This window comes from Limanda limanda, chromosome 1 (assembly GCF_963576545.1).
Source record: "Limanda limanda chromosome 1, fLimLim1.1, whole genome shotgun sequence".
NCBI lineage: Eukaryota > Metazoa > Chordata > Actinopteri > Pleuronectiformes > Pleuronectidae > Limanda > Limanda limanda.
Genome location: NC_083636.1, coordinates 15,217,819 through 15,240,385, shown reverse-complemented (window position 1 = coordinate 15,240,385; position 22,567 = coordinate 15,217,819). Strand labels below are relative to the sequence as shown.

The following is a 22,567-nucleotide window of genomic DNA, read 5'->3' as shown; positions in this document are numbered from 1 at the left end:
CATTTTAATATTCCCACGGCACAACTTTGGGTCCTGGCCCAGTTTGCGAAAGCTGCATGCAATCTGCTTGCAATCTGCTTGGGCCCATAATGAAGGCTGCCTAATTGACTCCCTCTCTTTGTCCACTCTCCTCTTTCTCCTCTCTCCTTCACAAGGTTCCTCCTGGAGTTTAATATCTGTGGCTTCTGGCACACGGAGCATTTTGCTGATGGTGAGTTTATATCTACATTGATTTTAACCTTCAGAAGTCCAGGGCTATTTTGGTTGGTTTTGAATTGGCCTGAATGAACTCTAAAAATATATCCCAAATTATATTTAGATATTAACATAAATCTAATCTGAACAAATAACATAATCACCACTCTCTGTGGACAGTCCCCACAAACATGTTGCAGCCATGACAGACATGTATGTTGTGTCAGTTCGATTGCATGAGAGTTAAGAGTATTTAGATTGATCAGTATTGATCATCAGTCAGAAGGTCATAGTGTCCTGTCATCCCCTCACCACTCATCTGTGTCTGTCTCTCCATCGATCACACATTCACCCACCTCATCAAACACTGTCAATCATCTGCTCCTCCAATCATCACCATCATCATCCCTCCATTCAGCGAAGTCTTCTTTCAGCGTGTGTGAGTATCTGCGTTGTAGTGTTTATAATGAGAATCAGAGTGTTTTGCATTTTGTGTTTTATGTACAGTGTAGTCTTTGTTGTATTCTTCACAAAAAAAATTGCCTTTGTCTGGGAACAAGCAGAAAGTCTTTAAAATAAGAACTAAGCGCAGGGTGGTTTCTAAAAAAGTCAAATAAATGAAAAATAGATCACAACCAGACCGGAAATTTGGACAAGCCATTATGTTTCTCCTTTCAGCTTTCAAACAACTGATTTTGTCTGTACGAAGGGCACCTTATTCAATTTTGTTTGGAGTAAACAGCGAAGCGAGAGCTCCTCTGAGACTAACAATGATTTAAATAGCAGCCCTGCTTGTCTGTCAGTCACCAGCAAAATGTCAAACACACACACACACACTGCCACACACTGCCACACACTGCCACACACACACACTGCCACACACATTCATCCATATTTCAAACCTTGAGACCTAACCCTTGTCCATCTCTCTGTTAGCCTCGGCTCATAAGAAAAAAGGGGACATCCTGCAGCCGTGTGAAACCGAGTACCCCAGCTTCGTTTATGAGCCGTCAGTCAAAGAGACCAACAGCATTATTAAGTGTGGACGCTGCCAAAAGTAAGCACACACTACACACACACACACACACACACACACACACACATACACATACACACAAATCAACTATGCGCTCCTCTCTAAGCCCCAGATCATCCATATTAAATTGTCCCTCGAAATTCCATTTTCTACGGCTTTGCTCTGCTCTGCATACTAAGAGCGGAGTCTGTTTATGCAAGAGTATCAAGTACAGGAAAATAAGTGGAGAGGAACAGAATTAGATCAGGGGGGACAAGGTTATAGAAAGACCAAGAGCCGTATGGAGGGTGAGAGGGAGACTGGAAAACTGAGAGAAAGTACAGAGGCGAGAAGGGAGAGATGGGGGAGCAGTGGGTGACAAAAAAAGAGATTGAAAAACAGTGGGAGGAAAACAAAAGTGGAAGGGGTGAAAGAGAGAGAATCATTACTGAGTGTGTTTGTATATACTTTGGTGAAAGAGAGCGAGAAACACAGAAACATGGAAAGAAACACTGAGGTTGTCTGGTTAGTTTGTGTTGTTTCAACAGGTTTGTTCTCATAGATTGAGTGGTAGCGCCCCCGTGAGGCCAACAGAGGTTTAACACATCCTGTTCTCAACTAGATCCAGACAGTATTATCTACAAATGTATGACCCATAAATAAATGTGTGAATATATTTCTTTTTTGTTGTTGTTTATTTATATTTTTATTTTGTTGTCTTGACTGCAAACTTTGTATCCTCCCGTGCTGGTGCCCCACACTGGGAGGTTTCCTGTCTGTGTTTGTGTGTCACACTTTCACATCCATCTCTCCATGTTTGTGTGTCCCAGGATGTTTGTGGTGCACCAGATACCAGACAGCAACCTCCTGATGCTGGTGGTTCAAGCAGACTGTGACTGCTCCAGACAGTACAGTCCCATCACCATGGAGCCCCAGGAAGTCAAATATATCCTTTTCAAGTTACCAGAATGTACTGATGAACACAATCAATTATCTTCTCTCAATCCAGTCCCTGTAGCTACAAACTCCCACACTGGAGAGTGTGCAGACAACAAGCAGGATGTTGCATCAGGGACAGGATGCCTCACTGAATTGATTTTAGTTGTACCAATTGTGTGTCTGGTGAGTGTGTGAACTATGTAGTTTATAGTTGTTGTTGTTGTTGTTAATGTTTGAATGAGAATGCATTAGAAGCCCCTGCTGCTCTTGTTGTTGTTCCTTGACCCAGCTGTACATAACGCCTCAGTAAAGTGCGACAGGATGAGGTCGCAGAAGATTCGCAGACGGCCCGAGTCCTGCCACGCCTACCATCCTCAGGTCAGCTTCTCATTGGTCCAATCATGAATTCAACTCTGGAATTAAACTTCATCTGCAGCCATTGTACAAATTGTTGATGTCATTTCAATTATTCAATAAAGAATAAACTTTTTCAGACTTACATGCAATTGTTTTGACACAGCATTTTTTTTTTTTACATGATAAAATATATTTCCTTCCTTTGTCTTACTAAAATGTTTTTGTCTGTGCAGGAGAATGCCAACGACTGCGGACGAGCGTCTTTCATTTCTGTCTCAATCTCTCTCTTCTTTATCTGTCTTTCCTTCTCCACGATCGTCTCTTGACGATGGACGACCTTTGGTGTTTCATCCATTATCGCAGAAAGGGGGAGATTGGAAAAAATGAAGACATGTGTTTAAACACTGGACACCTCAAGTGGATTTTTTTTAAATGTTCCTAATTATGGACAATTTGCTCATGAAGACAACAAGTCACGTCTCTCTTGGCGGACATGGACATCGAAGTTATTGTGAGCGTTTGTGGGTCACGCACCAATTTGCATCTCACAATGAAAAGGGACTGAAGAGATGCAGGTGGTGGCTGTGACGTGCTTTGATGCAAAAGGCTTATGAGTCACAAGATGCAGCATAACATAATCCAAGGGGGAGAAATATGTTTATCATTTCCCTTATCACACTGAATGGTGTGTTGCAAGCACACATGCATATTATATCAGGGTTTCCCCCAGAAAACTTGCTAAGCCTGGTGGTAGGGCTGCTAGAAGGCACCCGCGGGGGGGGGGGGGGGGGTGTTGAGTCTTATACTCTAAACATGTTGCACTTTGTTTAATATGCACACCTAACTTTTTTATTTTGATAAGGGGTTAAATAGATACTTTGATATCTTTTTGAGTTGCACTGCTGACTTAACTTATAAGCCCTCTTTTTTATTTATTTTTATCACGTTGGAGTTGCTAGTTTAAACCTACAGTTTTGCACTTTAATATTTGAGCCTTTGTTTACATTTTGTTTTGTGCTGCATTATATGGTGACATACAGTTTGTTGTTATCAAAATAAAATTAACTGAATTGAAATGGTCAATTTGATTTTTTGGGAGGAAAATTAATCGTTTAGATTAATCGATAAAATAGTCGTCAGATTAATCGATAGAAAAATAGTCGTTAGTGGCAGCCCTACTTAATATTAAAAAAAATTCAAGTTTACTGTGAACATAGCAGTCAGGCCTCTTATTTCAGAAACAATGAACCGTAACAGTTTGGTTACCAATAAAAGATAAGCGTACTACTTCTTTGCTTTCAGCCAGCTACTCAAACAGACAAGCAACAAAATAACAAACAAACAAAATACACAGGCAAGTGTCGGCCTACTTTGAAATAAATTAAACACAGATCTTTGTAGTGCTATTTGAGTCCTCCTCATATTTGTGGAAAATGTATGAAATAAGAAGTACCCTATTTTTAAATAAATAAAACCAAATAGCTGCAGCCTAATCGTGTAACGGACTAGGTTTATGTTTATGTTCGGTTTTGACTTATGTTCAGTAAAACACTGTTTTGAAGGAGCGCTCTGATGTCTGAGGATCAGTGAAGGCGACGTATGTTCAGTAAAACACTGTGTTAAAGGAGCATTCTGTTGTCCGAGGGTCAGTGAAGGCGTCTGGGTGGGACATGTGACTGTTTGGACCAATAGGATGGTTGCTTGGGGATCGGGGCCATGTCTGTGATCGGGGCTCAATGAGGAAGTGAAGTGTTGTTGATGTGCGCGAGTGACGGATTTTTTTTTTTTTTTTAAATAAAAAAACCATGCGACGCTTAGCCTGGCGGGGGGGGGAGTAAGGCCTGGCGGCCCGCCAGGCCTATACAGCACTGGGGGAAACCCTGTATTATATATGCGGCTGCAAGCATGCAAACCTCCAATAATACATGCATCCAATATTTATCAGCCACAATGCTTTCTTCGAAGACTTTGCTCTTTTAATGATGAGTAATAACCACAGAGACAAGGGCTACAGACGTATGTGGGAGAAAAAGTCATGGTTGCATAGAATTTAGATTTATACTAAAGTCTGATCAAATATAATAAAAATGGGGGTCGTCAGCTCCTTGGGGGAAACTCATTTTGAATTTATACTTTGATCACATCCCCAAAAACATTTGTTTCTTTTTTTTAAATGTCTGTCTGTCTTTCTGTCTTTATCAGCTGTGTCTTTCTTTGTGTTTGTACAGATACCTTTTGTAACTATGTTTGTCTGGACGTGTGGAAACCTGAGCTCTGGCAGCGTGTATGTCTACAATCTGCATGGTTCACACAACTGTAGCCTGAAGTTCCAGATGTTTTCGGATCACTTGTGTTTCGTGTGTATGTGTTGGGGGTATTAAAAAAGGAACAAACATGATGTCAATCTGCATGTGCTTACCACAAATGATGATTTGCACTTCTACCGAGATATACATTTTTAAGAAATTAAATTTCAATGCATTTTCTGTAGACTTACTTTAATTTGTTTAGGGCTCATCTTCATGTATCTGCTTTCATAAAACAATTTAGAAAAGTAAAGGTTACTTTCCCTCTGAATAGCGGCGTTGTTCGTATGGAAGAAACTTGGTCATGGCTTCATTCTTTTTAAATCTCATGTTGATTTGTGTGTAATTCCAATGTAAATGAATCACACAGTATTTTTGTACACATCTGCTTGTATGTTTCATATTTTGGACTGTTTTGTCTCAGCGTTTCATCTTTGAGATGTGAGTGTCCCTGTTGTTGTTTTCTATCATATTTTTTCCATCATTGTACGAAGCATGTCCGTTGAGTTGAACTAATTCTGTTGACAGAATTGCCTCAGACTTTGCCTGTTTAAGTAATAGACTCAGATACATGTTTTGTGTGTGCATCATTACACGTTGTTCTCTCTCTTGCTGGAATTATTACAGAACTTTGACTCATTCATTTGACTTTTGTTGGTAATCTTCACTGTACAATATTGTGTGGTTGATATGTTCACATTGTGGTTTGATCGACTGAAGCCATTATTTGTACAAAGACCAATAAAATTATCCTCATGGTTTTTTTATACTATTAATGTTCTGGTGTCTGTTGTTGCATCATAAATCAAAGGGAGGTGGACTATATATTTGGACTTGCTTGAAGATATTTAATACATAAGTCCATCTGTCAATTAAGTCCATGGATGCCAAACAAACAATTAAATGTCAGCAAGAGAAAAAAGGTGGTTTAACAGGAGGTAGCTTAGGACAAATGTTCACGATTTATGATAATGAACAACTTCTTGACATTATGCTAAAAGTGGTCTAAAGCGAGTGAGATTTTGTTTATAACTATAAGTTTTCGGAAGATATCGGGGTGGTAGATCTTGGCTTACGTTTGTAACTAAAAAGTGACCTTGGGTTGTTGACTTGGAAGAAATTGCTCATTCATTAGTCCAAAAATAATTATTTTTGTGATGATAAACAATAACAATGACTATGATAAGAATAAAACATACTCAGGTTTTCTTGTTATTTGACATTCCCTTAACGATCTTTTAATAAATCACATTCAGAGGATAAATGATACCAGGGAAGCAAAAGATGTGTACTTTTTACATGGAGTAAGTCAAAACATCGCTCCTAACAATCCATAACCTTTATTATTAGGGCCCAAGCACTGACAGGCACTGACAGACAGTGAGGCCCTATTTAAATTGTAAGGATTATTATTATTATTTTTCTTCAACTGAATTGGCTTTTTGAGGCTTTAACATGCTCAAATTCTTACCAAAATTGCAAGTGGTGAAAATGTACTTTTCATTTATTTTCTGTTATTTTTTTTATTTTCTTATTTATAATTATTTCATTTTGTTTTTAAATGTACATAGTGTAAGATATTGTGCAATTAAAAGGTGGTTTAGATCCTGCCAATTTTAATACAAATAATAATATAAATACTAACTGAGTCAAGGACAATTCAGCATGCTGATGGGGAAGACCGGGGCTCAAACTGTCAACCTTCTTGTCATAGAACGACCGCTCCACCACCTAGGCCACACCGCCTGCTCAGGCTCATGAGAAACTAAGCACACCAAGAAGATGGACAAATGATTGTGTGTGTGTGTCTGTGTAATTTTATGCGGCTTTTGATACACAATTCAGAGAAAACCATTCCACTTTACTAAATATATTTGACAGCCTTACTTAAATGTTACTTTTATATTTTTGGATTTTAGATCCTGGAGGATTTAACATGCTTTAAAAACCTATTGTTAGAGATTAACCCAGTAGTTTCCAACCTTAGCTTCTGACGCCTTACAAGAATCACAGTGTGGGACTCATTTCCTTTCATATAAGTCTGAAAATTCATGCAAAACCTTCTAGTTGTTATTGTAATACTTGAGATACATTTAAAGTGCTCAGAATAAAAACATGTGATGCTTGTGTGTGTAATGAGCGGCGGTGACCAGCGGGGGGCGCATGTGGTCGCTCTGATTGTGTCTCTGCACCTCCGAGCAGAGGGAGACGGCTCAGAGGAAAATGGCGGACGGTGTGGATCACATCGATATCTACGCCGACGTAGAGGAGGAATTTAACCAGGTAATAGATCCACATTCAACACACTTCCACCATGTTTGTTATTGCCTGTATATGTTTGTAACAGTTCCCTGTCGTTATAATGAGAGAATATCTCGGTTTGTCGGTTCAGAGGAGCCCCGCTCGTACACAGCCCCCCCCCCCCCCGACCACCATGCTGCAAACCGGCCTCCTCAGCTAGCGTCCACCGCCCAAATGCTACATCCGCGCTGCTTCGGTGGCTCAACACGGAGTTTGTTGCATTTAATCGTCGAGTGTGTGTTGTGCAGATGTGTGTATTTGTGTTATTGCGGGTGAGAAGCGGCTGCTCGTCGGCCTCAGTCCCGGGGCCTCGCTCGTGGCCTTCCGCTCCGTGGCGGGATCCAAACAAACACACCTACGTTAGCTTAGCGTTAGCCACTTGTTGTTTTTGTAAGAAGTATGTTCCAGTTCTTTGGAAGTTTAGTCAAAATAAAAGCTTTTTCGGTGGAAATGGTCTTGGGACGTGTTGTTGAATTGTTAGCAGCAGCTAGAAGAGTGTTTCGCGGGGGGGTGATGTGTTAGCTTGGGGTTTGTTAGCTTCGTTGTAGCATCGCTGTGTCTGCTCGGTACATGATGTTTCCTTCTCGCTCTTTCGCTGAAAATCTGGTAAAAGAGACTCATTTAATTTAATTTCACATATGCAAACCCGCAGAGAGAGAGAACGATTCACCAAACAGGTTTAACGTTGCGTCATGTTGGTCAGACTGGTCTGTTGTAAACAACCAGGCAGCTGCTCGTCACCGGAGACCAGCAAGTCTTCAGCTTCTCTCCCGGGTTCCTCCTGATCGGATTAACCTGAGCTCCACACAGCTGATGTGATGAGTAGTCTCTGCATCATTAAATGAAACCTCTTTATGTATACATACATAAACACGGTTGATATATCGTTTATTTGGGCTTTGTGCCTGTCTTTGAATGAGATTTAAGCATAACTCGAGCCCCCCCAGGCCTCACATGACCGACTTGTGTTAACCTTACATGACCACACAGGGATTGTTTACATGCTGCCATGTGCTGTCTGCGATGCTCGGACTACACATGGCTGTCATTTCTAACCATCTGCTCCACATACACTATAATGTGAGGTGTATAATCTGCTCCTTAAAAAAGCCTGTGGCATTTACATCCCCCTGGGGCTTTAAGAAATGTGGATGTGTTCACAGGGTAACACCAAGTTTAGATTAGATAAGAAGATTAAATAAAAACCTAAGTTGACAGGTTTTGCCACCTGTAGTGGATTTATTGTAATAACGCATCATGCGGTTTATATAATTGGCCCTTTTCTGCCTAACAGTTTAAAATGTACCATCTGCTATTTAGGCTGTACTGACTAATCAAAACATTGTGTGAAACTACTCATTTCAGTATGATATGCTGCAATTGCACATGACGTGGGTATAATTACTGTTGTGAAAGTGCTGTGGCGATACCTGAACTTGACATATCAGCCCATAACAAGTCCCATCTCTGTACATTTAAAAACTCAAACAGTTTATAATAAAGTATTTTAACTGCTGAAAAATATTAACCTTGGATAGAAGTGGTTACTATCATTTTTGTATGGCCCCTCTCAGGTTTAACCATTTGAAAATTATATATAAACTTCTTTGGTTGTTTAGTTTGTCAGTCAGACGTGGCATATTATGTGCTGCTATGGGAACACCTATAATCACGTCTTAAAAATATTAACACAACTGATATTTTCATGCTCAACAGGAATCTGACTATCCGGTTCACGAGCAGATCGACCTGTACGATGATGTAATATCCCCATCAGCCAATAATGGTGATGCTCCAGAAGACCGTGACTACCTGGACGCTTTGCCTGCGCCCGGGGGCTCAGACGGAGGCAAGAGTGCCCCACCAAATGTGGTTTACACCTACACAGGAAAAAGAATTGCCCTATACATAGGCAACCTCACATGGGTAGGTAGACTTCACATTGGTGTAATTCTGTTCAGGCTGTTGTGCCATAAGTTTATAAGCAGGTTCTAAAATTCTGCATAACTATAAAATTGAAGTCCACGTGGTTAAAATGTTTTCGTCTCTTGTGCAGTGGACAACAGATGAGGACCTGACGGAAACAATCAGGTCGATAGGCATCGCAGACGTGCTGGAAATAAAGTTCTTTGAAAACAGAGCAAATGGCCAATCAAAAGGGTAAGACCTTAATTATCTGTGCATAATGTGATCGCACAAGATCACAGTCAATGATAAGGACTTCTTTTATGTAAATGTATATTGTGCTGTAATGCTGTTAGCATTTACCATAACTTTGGTAAAATATATGATATGATACAATTGTTTTGATTTAATTATGTTTGTCTTTGTAGTCTAGTTTTTCGAAAGTGTCGTTTCAATTAAAATCCTTGGTCTGTAGATTGTGAGGTGATACTTGGGAAGCCAGTATGAGCAAAAGCCTTATTTCCTGTTCCTCTCAGATTTGCCCTTGTGTGTGTGGGCTCAGAGGCTTCATCCAGGAAGTTAATGGAGCTCTTATCAAAAAGGGAGCTCCATGGTCAGAGTCCCATCGTCACGCCGTGCAACAAACAGTCTCTCAGCCAGTTTGAGCAGCAGTCACGCAAAAGTAAGGAGGGCAAGTGAACACTCTGCATCTACACTACAACAGTTAACTAAAGGACTTGTCACTATGCTGTTTGAAAGTATTCATGTAAACAATTACACATGCTTTGACATGCCAGTTAGTCTCCTGAATACACTGCAGCACCTACTGACACAGCTTCACACTTCAAGACAAAAAGCATTAAATTCAGATAGTGCAAGTCAGTTAGTGCCGCAATTTCTAGATATCCATATGTATATACATAGATGTATATATTAAAGGTTAGTGTTATTTCACAGGTACTCAGTCAGGTCAGATGTCTGGGGAAGGTAAAGCTGGTCCCCCTGGTGGAGGTCTCCGTGGAGGTTTCCCCATGGGTCGAGGAGGTAGAGGCAGATTCCCCGGACCGCCCGGCCCAGGAGGAGACCGCTTCCCTGGTCCTATTGGACCCGGAGGACCGCCACCACACTTTCCCGGTAAGTTTGGTAACAGGCATTCATGCTACAAGGGGGGGATGATGTCCCTCTGGGTTCAGTCATTTGAAAGATTATATACAAAAAGGCCAGATTTATTAATCAAATCAAAGTTGGGTTATTCTCTAGCACATGTTGCATTTAACTGAAATATGTATCCAATCAATCAAGTTGAGTTTTAAAATGCATCCCAAGCAGTATAAGTCATAGCAAGCAGGAAGGAGTGAGCAGTTATTGGAATGATGGTAGGATACGTTTTGTATAACGTTGGCTGACTCACAATTTAGACATTTAAAAATAAATGTACCTGGTAAAATTTTGGGGAAATCATTGGAGCTTGTTGAATGTTAGATTGACCTATGTTCTACAAAACAAGGTGAGTTCAGGGAAGGCATGTTTGTGTAGTATGTTCTGGAATATCAGCTTAAAAAAGTGAGTCAATTAATGGCTGGAAGACGAACACACCACGAGTGACGGACTCACTACAAGATTATTTATTCTGTGATGTGTTGGCATCACCTGATTAGGTTTACATGTGAGGGGATTTCAGATTTTTGTTATCCCCCACCCCACTTTGGCTTTTGTCATTTTTGTGATAATACTGAATTAATTATAATAATTTTTCATCGTAGTGCAACAAGTGCTTCGAAAACCTACAACATTTATAAATATGATGCTCTGTGTGTGGCGGTGCTGCTCAGTCAGCAGCTCACGCCTACATCGACTCAAGGCTTGTTCCTTTGTATCGTGTGTGATGAGTGAGGAATCTTTCTCCTGGTGGAGCTGTGCCTTTGCATGTGTCCCCCTCCCCCCCATCTGGGTTGTTGTTTTTTGTCCAACTTCACTTTTGAGTTGAACGAATTACCTTCTCTGGCTGCAATTTTCTGCTTACTGACAATTTCCCCACACCATTCCTTGACGAGCAGTTAGATCACAACTTGACTTGACACGCTATCAGCCTTCGACCTCTTCCCACTCTTGGATTGGCTACCATTCTCTTCTAGTAGGAAAAAATGGCCTTGCAAGCTTTTTCTTTTTTCTATTTTTTGCATCTTTGCCCTCCATCCCTCCTTTTTTCTCACATTTCTTGTCTCTCTGAGCGACTGACGCCCCGTGCTGCTGGGCCATCGAAACCCTTCAGTTGGTAGGCAGACGTTTATCAAGGGGAGAGTTTTGATTGGTTTGCTTTCTTCCCCATTAGGCTCGGGGATGACACCAGATCTGATTAGGCACCAAGATGGCCCTCTGATGGATATGAATTTCAATCCCTTCCCGCCGGGGGGCAGGAACGGGAACTGGCGCGGCAGAGGTGAAACACCTCGTTTGATCTGGTTGATTTGATCGATCAACTTATTTATCCGGAATTAACCAAGTTATCAAGATCTCTTAAAAGACTGTTTTCATTTAATACTGTTGGCCTTACATGAGGCCCGAGTAAATATTTTGTAGTGTCCACACCAAAACATTTCAAAGAATGCTTTAAAAATTAACGAGTAAATAGAAACGAAAGAAGCTGCAGAATTATTCTGTACTGCACACTGCTGCCTGCTGAATCATATCATTGTATGTCAGAGTACATTTAGTATTTCTGTCCATCTTTTGCTGCTCTACTCCGTACGGATGTACAGTTAGCTTGATATCACGAAAATAGTTTTTGCAAAATTGCTTGCTCAAGTCCCACGAGAGATTTATAGCAAATTGTTTCGAATGTCAAAGCTGTGTAATCCCCCAATAAGCCTTAAAATATAATTTGATAAGTGTCCCTGTTTGCCAACTGCAATATATATTTTGGTATGTCAAATAAGATCTTGGCACAATGCTGTTCTGAGGAAAATAAGATCATCATTATATGCAAGACCTCAGATTAAAAAAGGAAAGTCATCTCGAAAGCAAATTGCTTTGGGTGTTCTCCTCATCTCTTCTGTTGCCTTATTGTTTTGAACATTGTGTTTTTCATTTGTTGTTCCCTGTAGCTATGGCTTGCTCATATCTGTATGTCACTGTCTGTGCTTTGAACAATCAAACCTAAACATATCTGTATTAGAAGGAAACAGAAAAAGAACAGGCTAATATAAGATAATAAATGTAAAGCGTGACTTTGGGCCTATATATGATTTAAACCAGTGAAGAAAAGGTTTTGACCAAAACACTTATTTCCCCTTTAGATGCAAAAAGCTGAGGAGGGCTCTACTTGCTGCAACATAAACAAAAGATAAAAACTTCTGTTTTATTCTTTGTTTTATTTTTTTTAAGGTGGTATGCAGGGTCCACCACGTCCCCCTCTTGGTCCACCTGGCCCCCCCGGCCCTCCAGGACCTCCACCCCCTGGACAGGGCCTCCCCCCTCCCCTTTCTGGTCCTCCAAACCGTGGTGACAGGCCACCTCCTCCTGTTCTCTTCCAAGGCCCGTTTGGCCAGCCACCAATGGGACCCTTACCTCCAGGCCCCCCTCCTCCAGGCTATGGCCCTCCCCCTGGTCCCCCACCCCCCCAACAGGGCCCGCCACCTCCAGGACCCTTCCCTCCTCGTCCCCCAGGTCCCATTGGACCACCCATGGCTTTGGCTCCTCCTCCACACATGCCGGGTCCCCCTCCGGGCGGACCACCACCAGCCCCCCATGTCAACCCTGCCTTCTTCCCCCCACCTGGCAACAACAACATGCCCCCCAACGACAGCCGAGGGCCCCCAGGACCAAACGACCCATACGGACGCCCGCCACCTTATGAGAGAGACTTCGGACCCGGAGGCCGGTGAGAATGGGTGGTGACGTGGGACAAATAAGTTACACAGTAATTCATATCGTGTTCTCTTGGCAATCTTTGGCACAACTAGTTAATATTGGTTACATAGAAAGTGCCATGACGCTAATGTGTGTTTGTCTGTGTCTCTGTAGGGAGATGGAGGCGTCACGGACCCCCCTGAGTGAGGCGGAGTTTGAGGAGATCATGAACAGAAACAGAGCCATCTCCTCCAGCGCCATATCCAGGGCCGTATCTGACGCCAGTGCAGGTAACACATAGTGATGTACATACAATGCAACTACATGCCACATAACGTCAAATTAAGAAACACAACAGAAATTAACACTTGATGCAACCTTTTTCTCTTAGCTGACTATGGCAGTGCTATAGAGACGCTGGTGACTGCCATCAGTCTGATCAAACAGTCCAAAGTGTCAGCAGACGACCGCTGTAAGGTCCTCATCAGTTCCCTGCAGGACTGTCTCCATGGAATTGAGTCAAAAAGCTATGGCTCAGCCTCCAGGTGAGAATTCGAATTTCATGCAATGTTGTTTTTTCATCATGGTAATTGCCAGATAAAGTATTTAATACATTGAATCACAGTCTAATGCCGGTCTCTGCCAGGCGAGAGCGCTCCAGGGAACGCGACCACAGCCGATCCAGAGAAAAGAGTCGACGCCACAAGTCTCGCAGCCGCGACCGGCATGAGGACTATTACAGAGAACGCAGCCGGGAGAGGGACCGCCACCGCGAGAGGGACCGGGACAGAGACAGGGAAAGAGAGAGGGAGAGGGAGTACCGACACCGTTAGACAACACAAGGTGGGTACAACATTTGGGATTTCTTTCTGTCATAAAATGTGTTCTTGTTTTCATGCTCCCTGCATTTTTCATGGATCTGGAAGGAATCAGGCTAGTTAAGACCTCAACTGCACGATTAGAATAGAAGACACCAGCGATCAGTTTTTAAGTCTTGTTTGCTGATCTTATCTTATCAGGATTAAAGGCTTCACAATCCCAAAATCTAAACATATAGACATTCTCCGTCAAAATTTGATCTCCTGTGTAGATTTCTCACATCAGTACAGTCACATTCACGTAAATGATTAGACCATAAGATGCTTCTAAACATGTCTAATCCCTTTTTGAAGACATATCAGTATTTTATTGAAAATGAAGAGCTTTCAAATTAATTGAACCTTAAAATCTACAACGACAGTAGTGTTGATCCAAATGTATGTCCCCGAACTTCCTCGTGGGGGGGGGGTACTAGAAGAGAAAAGGTAAGCAACACTGATTTATAATACGCAGTCTTCATGGTGTCCGGTGAGTATCAGGTAAGCTTCACACTTTCATTCACGTTTCAGAATCGACAATCGCACTTATGTTGCTTTGTGTTTTTACTGAAATATCCTGTCACATAACACTTGCTGTATTCACTCTGCTCAAAGGGCTTTGTAACACTTGTATGTATGAGTTTTTTAAGCACTATCCCAAAACAAAGAAAACACTGACCGTTACTCGAAATTGACTTGTGAATTAATTGTTATGTTTTTGACCTGCACGCCTCTGAGGCTGGTAAATCACAACATTCATTCATTATCCACTTTCTGTATTCAGCTAAACGAATAAGAAAATACAGGTGCACATTCTCTTGATGAAAGCCGGTGAGAAGCGATAAAGCAGCACTAACCTGATGCTGTACTTCTGTAGATTCAAACATGTGATTTGATCCTATAAAGTGGAAATAATCAGAATTTGGGTTTTACCAGCAGCTTTGGCCAGTTGATCAAAAGTATGATATTTTCTGGGTTAAATATCAAGACACAGTTCTGAAGCTCTTTGTTATGTGCAAGTTTGCAGCTTATTGAAGTGTAGGGTTCTTAGAGTAGTGTGCTTTGAATAGTTGGTACACACTCAGCAGTTTTTTATGGTCTGTACACGTTTGATTGTTTTCAATAAGAAAATCACAATGTTCAGATTATAGGAGACGAGTATACACCTTGTAAATGTTGCATTCATAGTAATGTTGTATACATTTTCACCATTTCATTTCAAAAGTTGGATAAATTAATGTCATGTTTTCATTAAGAGAATTTAAAATTTATTGATCAGTGTCAATATCTGATGATTTTTGGACACAACAAATTCTGACAATGTGACTATACCATATTTGCATGACAAATATTTCCCGGCATTTACTTGTGTCAAATTTAATGTTTTGTAGCCTCCTTTTACTCACTACCTGTACCTCAATTTAAGACATTGAGGGAAGGTTACAAATATTCTGTAATATTCTGTCCTTTTGATGTCATTTTCTGGAAATACAGAATGTTGATATTCTTGTGATTTGATCAGTGGCTTTAAATTTACATTGTCATAACCGATATTGGTGAAGTTGAGAAATTGAAAGACTGAAACAAGAATAATAATTTTATCTTTGAGAACTTGTAAATGAGAGAATGCTGCAAAAAAAACCTCCTAACAATTCTTGATGTCATACATCAAAATCACGATTGTATGCTACTTATTATTTGTCATTGACTGACGCATAGAAGTTTGCATTTTAATATTTTGTTTTCATGTGACGCCTGTACTGAAATGATTTCTGTTTAGGCTGGAGGGATGAGTTTTCAGTGTTGAGATGAGATTACACAGTTATTTCTGGGTATTTTGGCTCATAGCTTTATTGATGGCTGTTCGGATGCGAAGCCATGTTTTAGATGAGATGATTAATACAAACACCACCAGTCACTAGCTTGTACACAACTAATGTGTTTTGCTGTCTGAGGCTTGCTGGTGTGTTCATGGCATTTCGGATTCTTGAATCATGTTGTATTATTTCTTGGAAGATGCTTTCTTCCGTTGCATCACTTCTGTGATGAAAAATATGAAAAACCTTTGTTACGTGCAGAACCGCAGTTGAAATATCGGCTTTGAACTGTTGTGTCGTTCCCATGTCCTTTACTGCCAAATCCCTAAGGTGTGTGTGAGTGTGCTGTGTAAATCAGTCCTTAAAGAGCGTATAGGTTACAGGGGACCTTTGGCATCTCTGCACAGCAATGCATCACCCCAAATAATATTTCTCATCTGAAATGAAATGTCAGACGGAAGCTTTATTTAACCTTGAAAGCTCAATGTCGGAAGTTGTACTGACTCTCTCTCTGTACATTAGACAAATTATAAACATATGTTCCCTTTTATTCTGAGAAATATTAATTGGGGTGGCTTCGCCTGTGGAGTATCTGACTTTAATAGAAGGCCAAACCCATAGAGCTACCAAAAGATTGTGATTCGGTCTATTGTAGGGATTGATTATTTCGCTGTCAGTGCAGGATTAGTGAATCTTACCTCTGTTCTGCTCAATTGTCCTTTATCTACTCAAGGTTTTGCTGAAAAGTAAAACTTGTGTCCACTGGGAACCTCTCAACAAAAACTATACTTTATAAATTCGTTCAATTAGAAAGTAGATATTATTCCATGTTTTCTTTCCCATACAGCAAATCACCTTCACATATCAACACCAGTATTTCACCAGCAACTGCTGCAGTGTCCTAACACTCTGTGTTAGATGAGAGATCCCCAGTGGGCACAAGGCCTGATGTCACCTAAAGAATTTTAGGATAAAGACTGTTTCTGTCAGTTTGAAGTGAGAATAATCCTAAGGACTTGGGGGGTGTTCAGTATGTAATGAGGCCAAATATGTAAATTTTCCATTTGCCCATTTCCTTTGCATTGAGTCTGATATTTCACGGCATGTTAATCAGCTTCTGTACCTGACAGTGTGGCTATTTATTGTGTCCGCTGATGCATTAGCACTGTTGTATCTGTTCATATTGTCATGGGGGAATGCTCACTGTTTGTACAGAGCCAATATTACTTTCTATGCTACCTCTTCAGTCTGAATGTAGGTGTATGTGTGCAGGAGATCAGTCCTTTGTGTCAAACCAGGGTCAAACAGGGGCGTAAGGTACAGTGACATCTTATAGGGACTTTCTTAGTTCAAGGAATAGAAGAAGAAAATTGTAAGACTTTGATAATGTTTATGGCCCATGTTATCTTGGTCAATGGAATAGCAGTGAATTTATCAGACGCAGTTATCAGAGTAAGCCATATTACAGGAATAATACACCTTCTACATTATCATTAACCTTTTTCTTGAATACCAAGTGTTTTCAAGCTTTTGCTAAAGATTTGTTTATTAGAAATCCACTGTTGCCCTGTTTATACCTGTAATTTGTGAATTATTAGATGGTAAGTATCCAAAGTCAGACTGTTTGATGATCTGCTTGACCCTGGTTTGACCCCTGTTTCAGTTTTGTGCTGTGTTATCTGACTCGCTGCTACACATGTTAATGTTTTCCTAGGAAATAGAATACACTGAACAATGGTTCCACAATATGGCATTTTATCAAAATAAAATGAGATTTTTTAGTCTGATATTTGGATGTAATTTGACCATTGAAAAATCTTCAATGATTCCCATTTCCACTTGTACTGGATGTTCTAGTAGTCATGAATAATGTTGGGAAACAAAGTGCCATTTAGTTTGACTACTGTATTTGTAAAAAATTGGTATTGTCCGCCAAACTGTTATTTTGTCTTACTATGTACCAGGTACAAAGAAAACAACTTTACAGCAAAAAAACATTCAAATATGCATTAGAATCTTTGATCCATGATCTTTGAATACACTTTTCTGTATCAGAATTGTTTTTATGAAAAATTTAATAAATAATAAATGGACAGCGCTGAAGTAGATCGTTGTTGATAGTCCAAGGCTCTGTTTAGATCTGATATGAACATCTGTCCTGAGAGATCTGATCACAAGTTGACAGCAGGGTAAGTGTCTTGGATGTGGCTCCTGTGTTTGTGTCGGTGTGCGTCTCTTTTAGAGTGAGTGAGCGAGAGGAGTCCGGTGAGTCTGAAAGAATGAATGCGTTGCTATGAAGAAACATATTTTCATGCTACAGAAGTTTTAATCAGATAATGGACCTGAGCCTTTTTTTTTGCTTTAAAAGAAAAGTTTGAAAGCAGCTCGATGTGGTTGAGAATTAAGTCAAAAGTCCAGACTTGTGTATGTAGTGTAGAAAAATATGTTAAGAGTTAAATCAATAGACTTTTACCAATTTAAGGGAAATCATTAAACCATTACATAGTGGCCAGTGTTAATGTTATGGTGGTGGCCACAAACAAATGAAGATGTGGACTCTGAGCAGCATAGATATGTTTAAACGTACGTCAGCTGAGTAGGATCCTTTATGTGTGTCCCAGACCACCTCCCAGTGTCCCAGACCACCTCCCAATCTGGTTTGAGTGATTGGATCTTAGGCATTTGAGTGCGTTCAGACCTGTACTTAGCTTTGACCATTTGTGATCAAATCATTCAGGACAGGTGTTAACACCAGGTCATAAAGCTGCCTTTATATTCATGATGAAGAGGTTGCATTCCTAGTTCCCTGTATCTCTTCCTGCCCTTTCTCTCAGTTGGGGGTTTAAAAAAACTGTTAAATGTAAATGTAAAAGTCCTGAAATGCTTTTGGCAAATCCCATACATCCCTGGGTGAAAGGTTTTTAGTTATCTGGGTGAGGAAAAAATAATAACAGCCATCTTATGTATCCAAATGCAGAATCCAATTTCAATGGTTTGCATAAACAGAAAAATCAACATTCATAGTCACACACAGTATTTAAGTATAAAGCTTAGTTTATAAAAAAGAAGCGAATCCTTAAGAAAATTGGGAAATAACATTATCAGTGGCTCATTATTGATTAGATAGAACAAACCTGAAGCCTGTACAGATCTTAGTTTCACTCTCGTCGAATACAAATAAATACTCTAAACAAATCACACTAACACAGTGTAATAGTACATGATGCAATGTGGAGCAGTTCTGTTAAGCATCCAAAGTTAAGTTTACTAAAATGGATTCCATTGGCTGTCTTTAATGTAATAGGCAGTTTTTATACTATGGACTAAATGAACAGTTCCACACCTCAGTACCTCTAATGAATTGCACTGTTGTGTGCAGTCTGATAGATTTCACCCCTGAATCCTGGACATTTCCTGTTCAGTTTGCATGACATGTTATTCTGTGTCTGTGCGGGGGGTTGGGGGGCAATACACAGTCAACTGAGTCATTTAAGATGAACTAATCTTAATGTTAAAAAAAAGAACTTTTGATATTAAAATGTTAAGTTGTGTTTTTATTTAAAAATATTTTAACACAGTGGGCTCGACAAACGCTCCAGATCTGACTCATGGTGACGGTGAATTGAACCCGGTCCTGCTGTGCACTCTGTATGTGTAGAGGTTTACTGGTGGGGGGGGGGATCGGGAGTGTTCACTGTTGGGCTGCCTCGAAACCAAACTCCACCCTTCGTTTTGAAACCTTTCAGCTCACGTGGATCAAGGATGGATGGAAGGAAAAGGAGGAACGCTTTCAGTGCACTACCACCAGCACAACGTCCCCACCCTGCATGACCGGACAGGATTACAACTTCCTACCCCTCCATCTCTCTCCTCTCCTCCTCTCCTTCTCCACCCATCCTTCTCTCTGTCTGTTCATTTTGTCTGCCTGACTCAGAGCAGTGGATGGAAGACCCAAACCTGTGTAAGGCTATGTTATCGAAACACCTATACTCATGGTAACTAAAGATAAAAAGAAAAGAAACTTTCCAAACAGCTCTTTTATTTTTATGATGTTTTATTTGACATGAAGACGAGAACGTGTGATGCTTTTCTTTTCTCTTTTTTTTTTTTTTTGCAACGAAACAATAAAGTGGCCCGCACGCCCCCTAAATAGAAGACACAAACATTACATCCTATTTGCTTTTCATTTCCCTTGGCTCGCTGTACTGTGTACATTCAGTTTAGAGATCAGTCTTTATAGGGTACATGTTGGATGTTTTCTCCCCCACCTCTTCCTCTCATTCTCATTTATTCTTTTCATGGTTAGTATGTTTGTAAATGTCTCTGCTTTTGATTAAATACTAGATGGTGTTGTAATAAAAAATGTTTACTGAGGTACACTCTGCATTTGTTGAATTCCTCTACATGTTTGGCTCGTTTATATTAAATGTATATTTTGGAGGGAAGAATGTTTTTCATAATGAATTGATCGACTTTGACTATACATGGCAGGTGTTAGTAAGTTGCTTTGGACTTTTTTGTTTTTGTTTTTTCTTGAGAGATATACTCGGTAGGAAAGATTAGAATGCACTATGGGCTCTGATTTATTGATCTGAAAAAATTGAAGGTCGATGTGTACATGCACATTTTTGGACACCTTTGGAACACACACTAAAGTACCTAAAATACGCACAATGTTCAGTGGTTCAAGTGGTTTCTGGTGTTTGATTCATGTGTAACTGAGCTCAGCAGCCATCATCACAAGAGCACTTTTATATTACCATTATTTTTTTATTATATTATTTCCAAACCAAATTGTCTGTCATATTGTGAATGTGAATTCTTGGACTTAAACCCGTTATGACGTGAGCAACTAAAGTTTTTGGCTTAAATGGAATTTGTCAACTTTCAAATATCAATGAATCCCATTAATGGAAAAATTGCAATTTGAAGTAAGTGTGACTTTTTGCTCCCATGTTCCACATGTAACATGTTTTTGTATGTTCGTATTTTAACGCCCGTCCATGAGGAAAAAATTCAGTAAAGCTTTCTATTCAACTGGATTTAACATAACAAATGTCATGTTTTGTAATGCAAAACATTTATTCCACCTGCATCATGTTCATGTTTTGCATTTCTGTTTTAACAGGCTCATTGTAATCACTGACCCTGAGCTGAAGTTTTTTATTTTCAAAGTCATAGATGACCCTAAATCGTTACCCGGGGAAGTTGAATTTGAGTAAATATAAATGTCAAGGTAATGTCAAGGTTCAAAGCAATAATGTTTAATCTAAAGCTGCCATATATTGTCTTGTTTCATTTGAGAGACTCTCAACCCTGAAATTAATAACGGGGGCAAGCACAGCATATGTTAAGATTGTTCACAATGCCTCACTATTGTGTAAACTGTAGAATAATTTTTTCATTTTTGTTTGTCTTGTTGGACCTTGTTTTGTTGAATGTTTTTTTTATCCATGATGTTGGTTCATATCTCAGGGACAATCTTCTAAAATACCTCGTTTCCATAGTGTATAAAAAAAACTGGACACGAAACTCCATGTTATCACTGTAATGGCCACAAGACTCGCTCTGAATCATAGGCTGAACTCTGAAGGAGAGAAAGGTCACTGTTTGTACCACCAAACCCTTATGATTCTCCTGAAATGTGTTTGTGTAATAATTGCAAATTTCAAAGAGGCTTTAATATTTTTGATACAAAAAATAATGTTGAAAAATTGAGATGTGAGGGGAAATACCTTGATGCTATTTGTCTTGAACAAGTCCTTAAATGTTAAGTTAAAAGCTTATTTACATCTCTGGTTTTGATTGTTTTGGCTGATTGGAGCTTTTAGTTTCTCATGTATGTTTCTTTCCCTCTTCCTTTGCACCTATAGGTGCATGATTTCTAACTTAATTACTTAATCAACTTCCTACATCGCTCCATCTAAACAGCCTGATTTAAAATATGCATGGCTTTCAGTACAAGTACTATTGTAGGTTGTAGTGACTTCTCTCCACAGCCCTGAAGGTAAGTGTTTTCAGCTCCACACGAGCTGCAGAAGAAGAAATGGCATCAAGCCAGAGGAACGATACTTCCTCACACAAGATGTTGGAAAGTATCTTGTTTTTTTTGTTTCTTTCAGTATTTCACTTGAAAAGTCAAAGTAAAGCAAGTGTTCGAAATAGAAAAGTAATTTTCAAACCTGCAGCTTCTTTTTTACTCTGTAAATAGACAAAAGTATTTTTGAAATTCAGTCGAGTGTGTCTGAAATTAAACTTAATTTTATGTTGTAATATGGGATAAAATGTAGCTTAATTTCTCATTTGCAATTCAGATTTCTAACTTAATGTGATATTGAATCAGCGTAGTTAACGGGCATACATTTCCCCATTGAAAAACAATGATTTTTCAGGGCCACATGATTTCAAACAACCATGTAATTAAAGCCCTCAGTGTTTTCAGTATGTAAGTGAATATATCTTGCTTTTTATATATTGATGGAGTCGGATTAAGATAATTTCCACTGCGCCTTGTTACCCTGCGCAGCTGCCAGTAATGTTCTGAGTTAACACTCCCTGGTATCTGCTCAGGGACAGACTTGGCTGAAATAATGGTTGTTGCCCCAAAAAAATAAAAGTTTTTAAGTGAATTTGTTTTTTGTTGAATTTTCTTTCTGCAGTTATTTAATTTGTCTAGATTGTGGACAATTAAGATTGAGCTATGTTAAGCAGCTCAATATTGAAGATTCTTATATATTTCATTTTTTTTTAAACCATGCTATTATTATTACCTGAGCTTAAAAAACTGAAACAAGAAATTCTGACCCCTCGTTTTCTGTAAACTGTTTACTTTAGATTTAAGAATATTAAGAGAAACTTAGGTTTTCATGTTTATCTTGTGACAAGGTTTTACTAATTGTCATTATCTACTTAGACTAAATATACTCAATTAATACCTGGTGCTTTGAAATTACAGTTACATGGTGACTCAATAAAGAGATTATAAAAGTAATAATTGATTTGAAGTCCAATTGGCTGTTGTGCGTC

At 39.7% G+C, this 22,567-nt stretch overlaps 2 protein-coding genes across 5 annotated transcripts in view; both read left to right on the top strand.

Moving 5' to 3' along the window:
* cacna2d4a (calcium channel, voltage-dependent, alpha 2/delta subunit 4a) overlaps positions 1-2,832 on the top strand; it is a 70,903-nt gene extending 68,071 nt beyond the window's left edge. Inside the window, exons 35-40 of the mRNA XM_061074471.1 lie at positions 156-211; positions 614-634; positions 1,132-1,252; positions 2,041-2,156; positions 2,445-2,527; positions 2,740-2,832. Coding sequence (XP_060930454.1) covers positions 156-211; positions 614-634; positions 1,132-1,252; positions 2,041-2,156; positions 2,445-2,527; positions 2,740-2,832 — 490 coding nt within the window. The remainder of the gene's footprint in view (positions 1-155; positions 212-613; positions 635-1,131; positions 1,253-2,040; positions 2,157-2,444; positions 2,528-2,739) is intronic.
* Positions 2,833-7,028: 4,196 nt separating this feature from the next.
* On the top strand, positions 7,029-22,170 carry cpsf6 (cleavage and polyadenylation specific factor 6). Of its 4 annotated transcripts, none has more exons than XM_061091958.1 (11): positions 7,029-7,095; positions 8,830-9,039; positions 9,170-9,273; positions 9,555-9,700; positions 9,976-10,152; positions 11,351-11,458; positions 12,403-12,898; positions 13,042-13,157; positions 13,259-13,412; positions 13,514-13,710; positions 19,288-22,170. In XM_061091958.1, exons 1-10 carry the CDS (start codon positions 7,036-7,038, stop codon positions 13,698-13,700), a joined length of 1,758 nt encoding a protein of 585 aa, XP_060947941.1. In that variant the 5' UTR covers positions 7,029-7,035; the 3' UTR covers positions 13,701-13,710; positions 19,288-22,170. The 4 variants fall into 4 exon arrangements, with proteins under 4 accessions (XP_060947941.1, XP_060947797.1, XP_060947867.1 ...); XM_061091814.1 differs by having other exon boundaries at positions 13,493-13,710; XM_061091884.1 differs by having other exon boundaries at positions 9,555-9,709.
* The last annotated feature ends 397 nt before the right edge of the window (positions 22,171-22,567 follow it).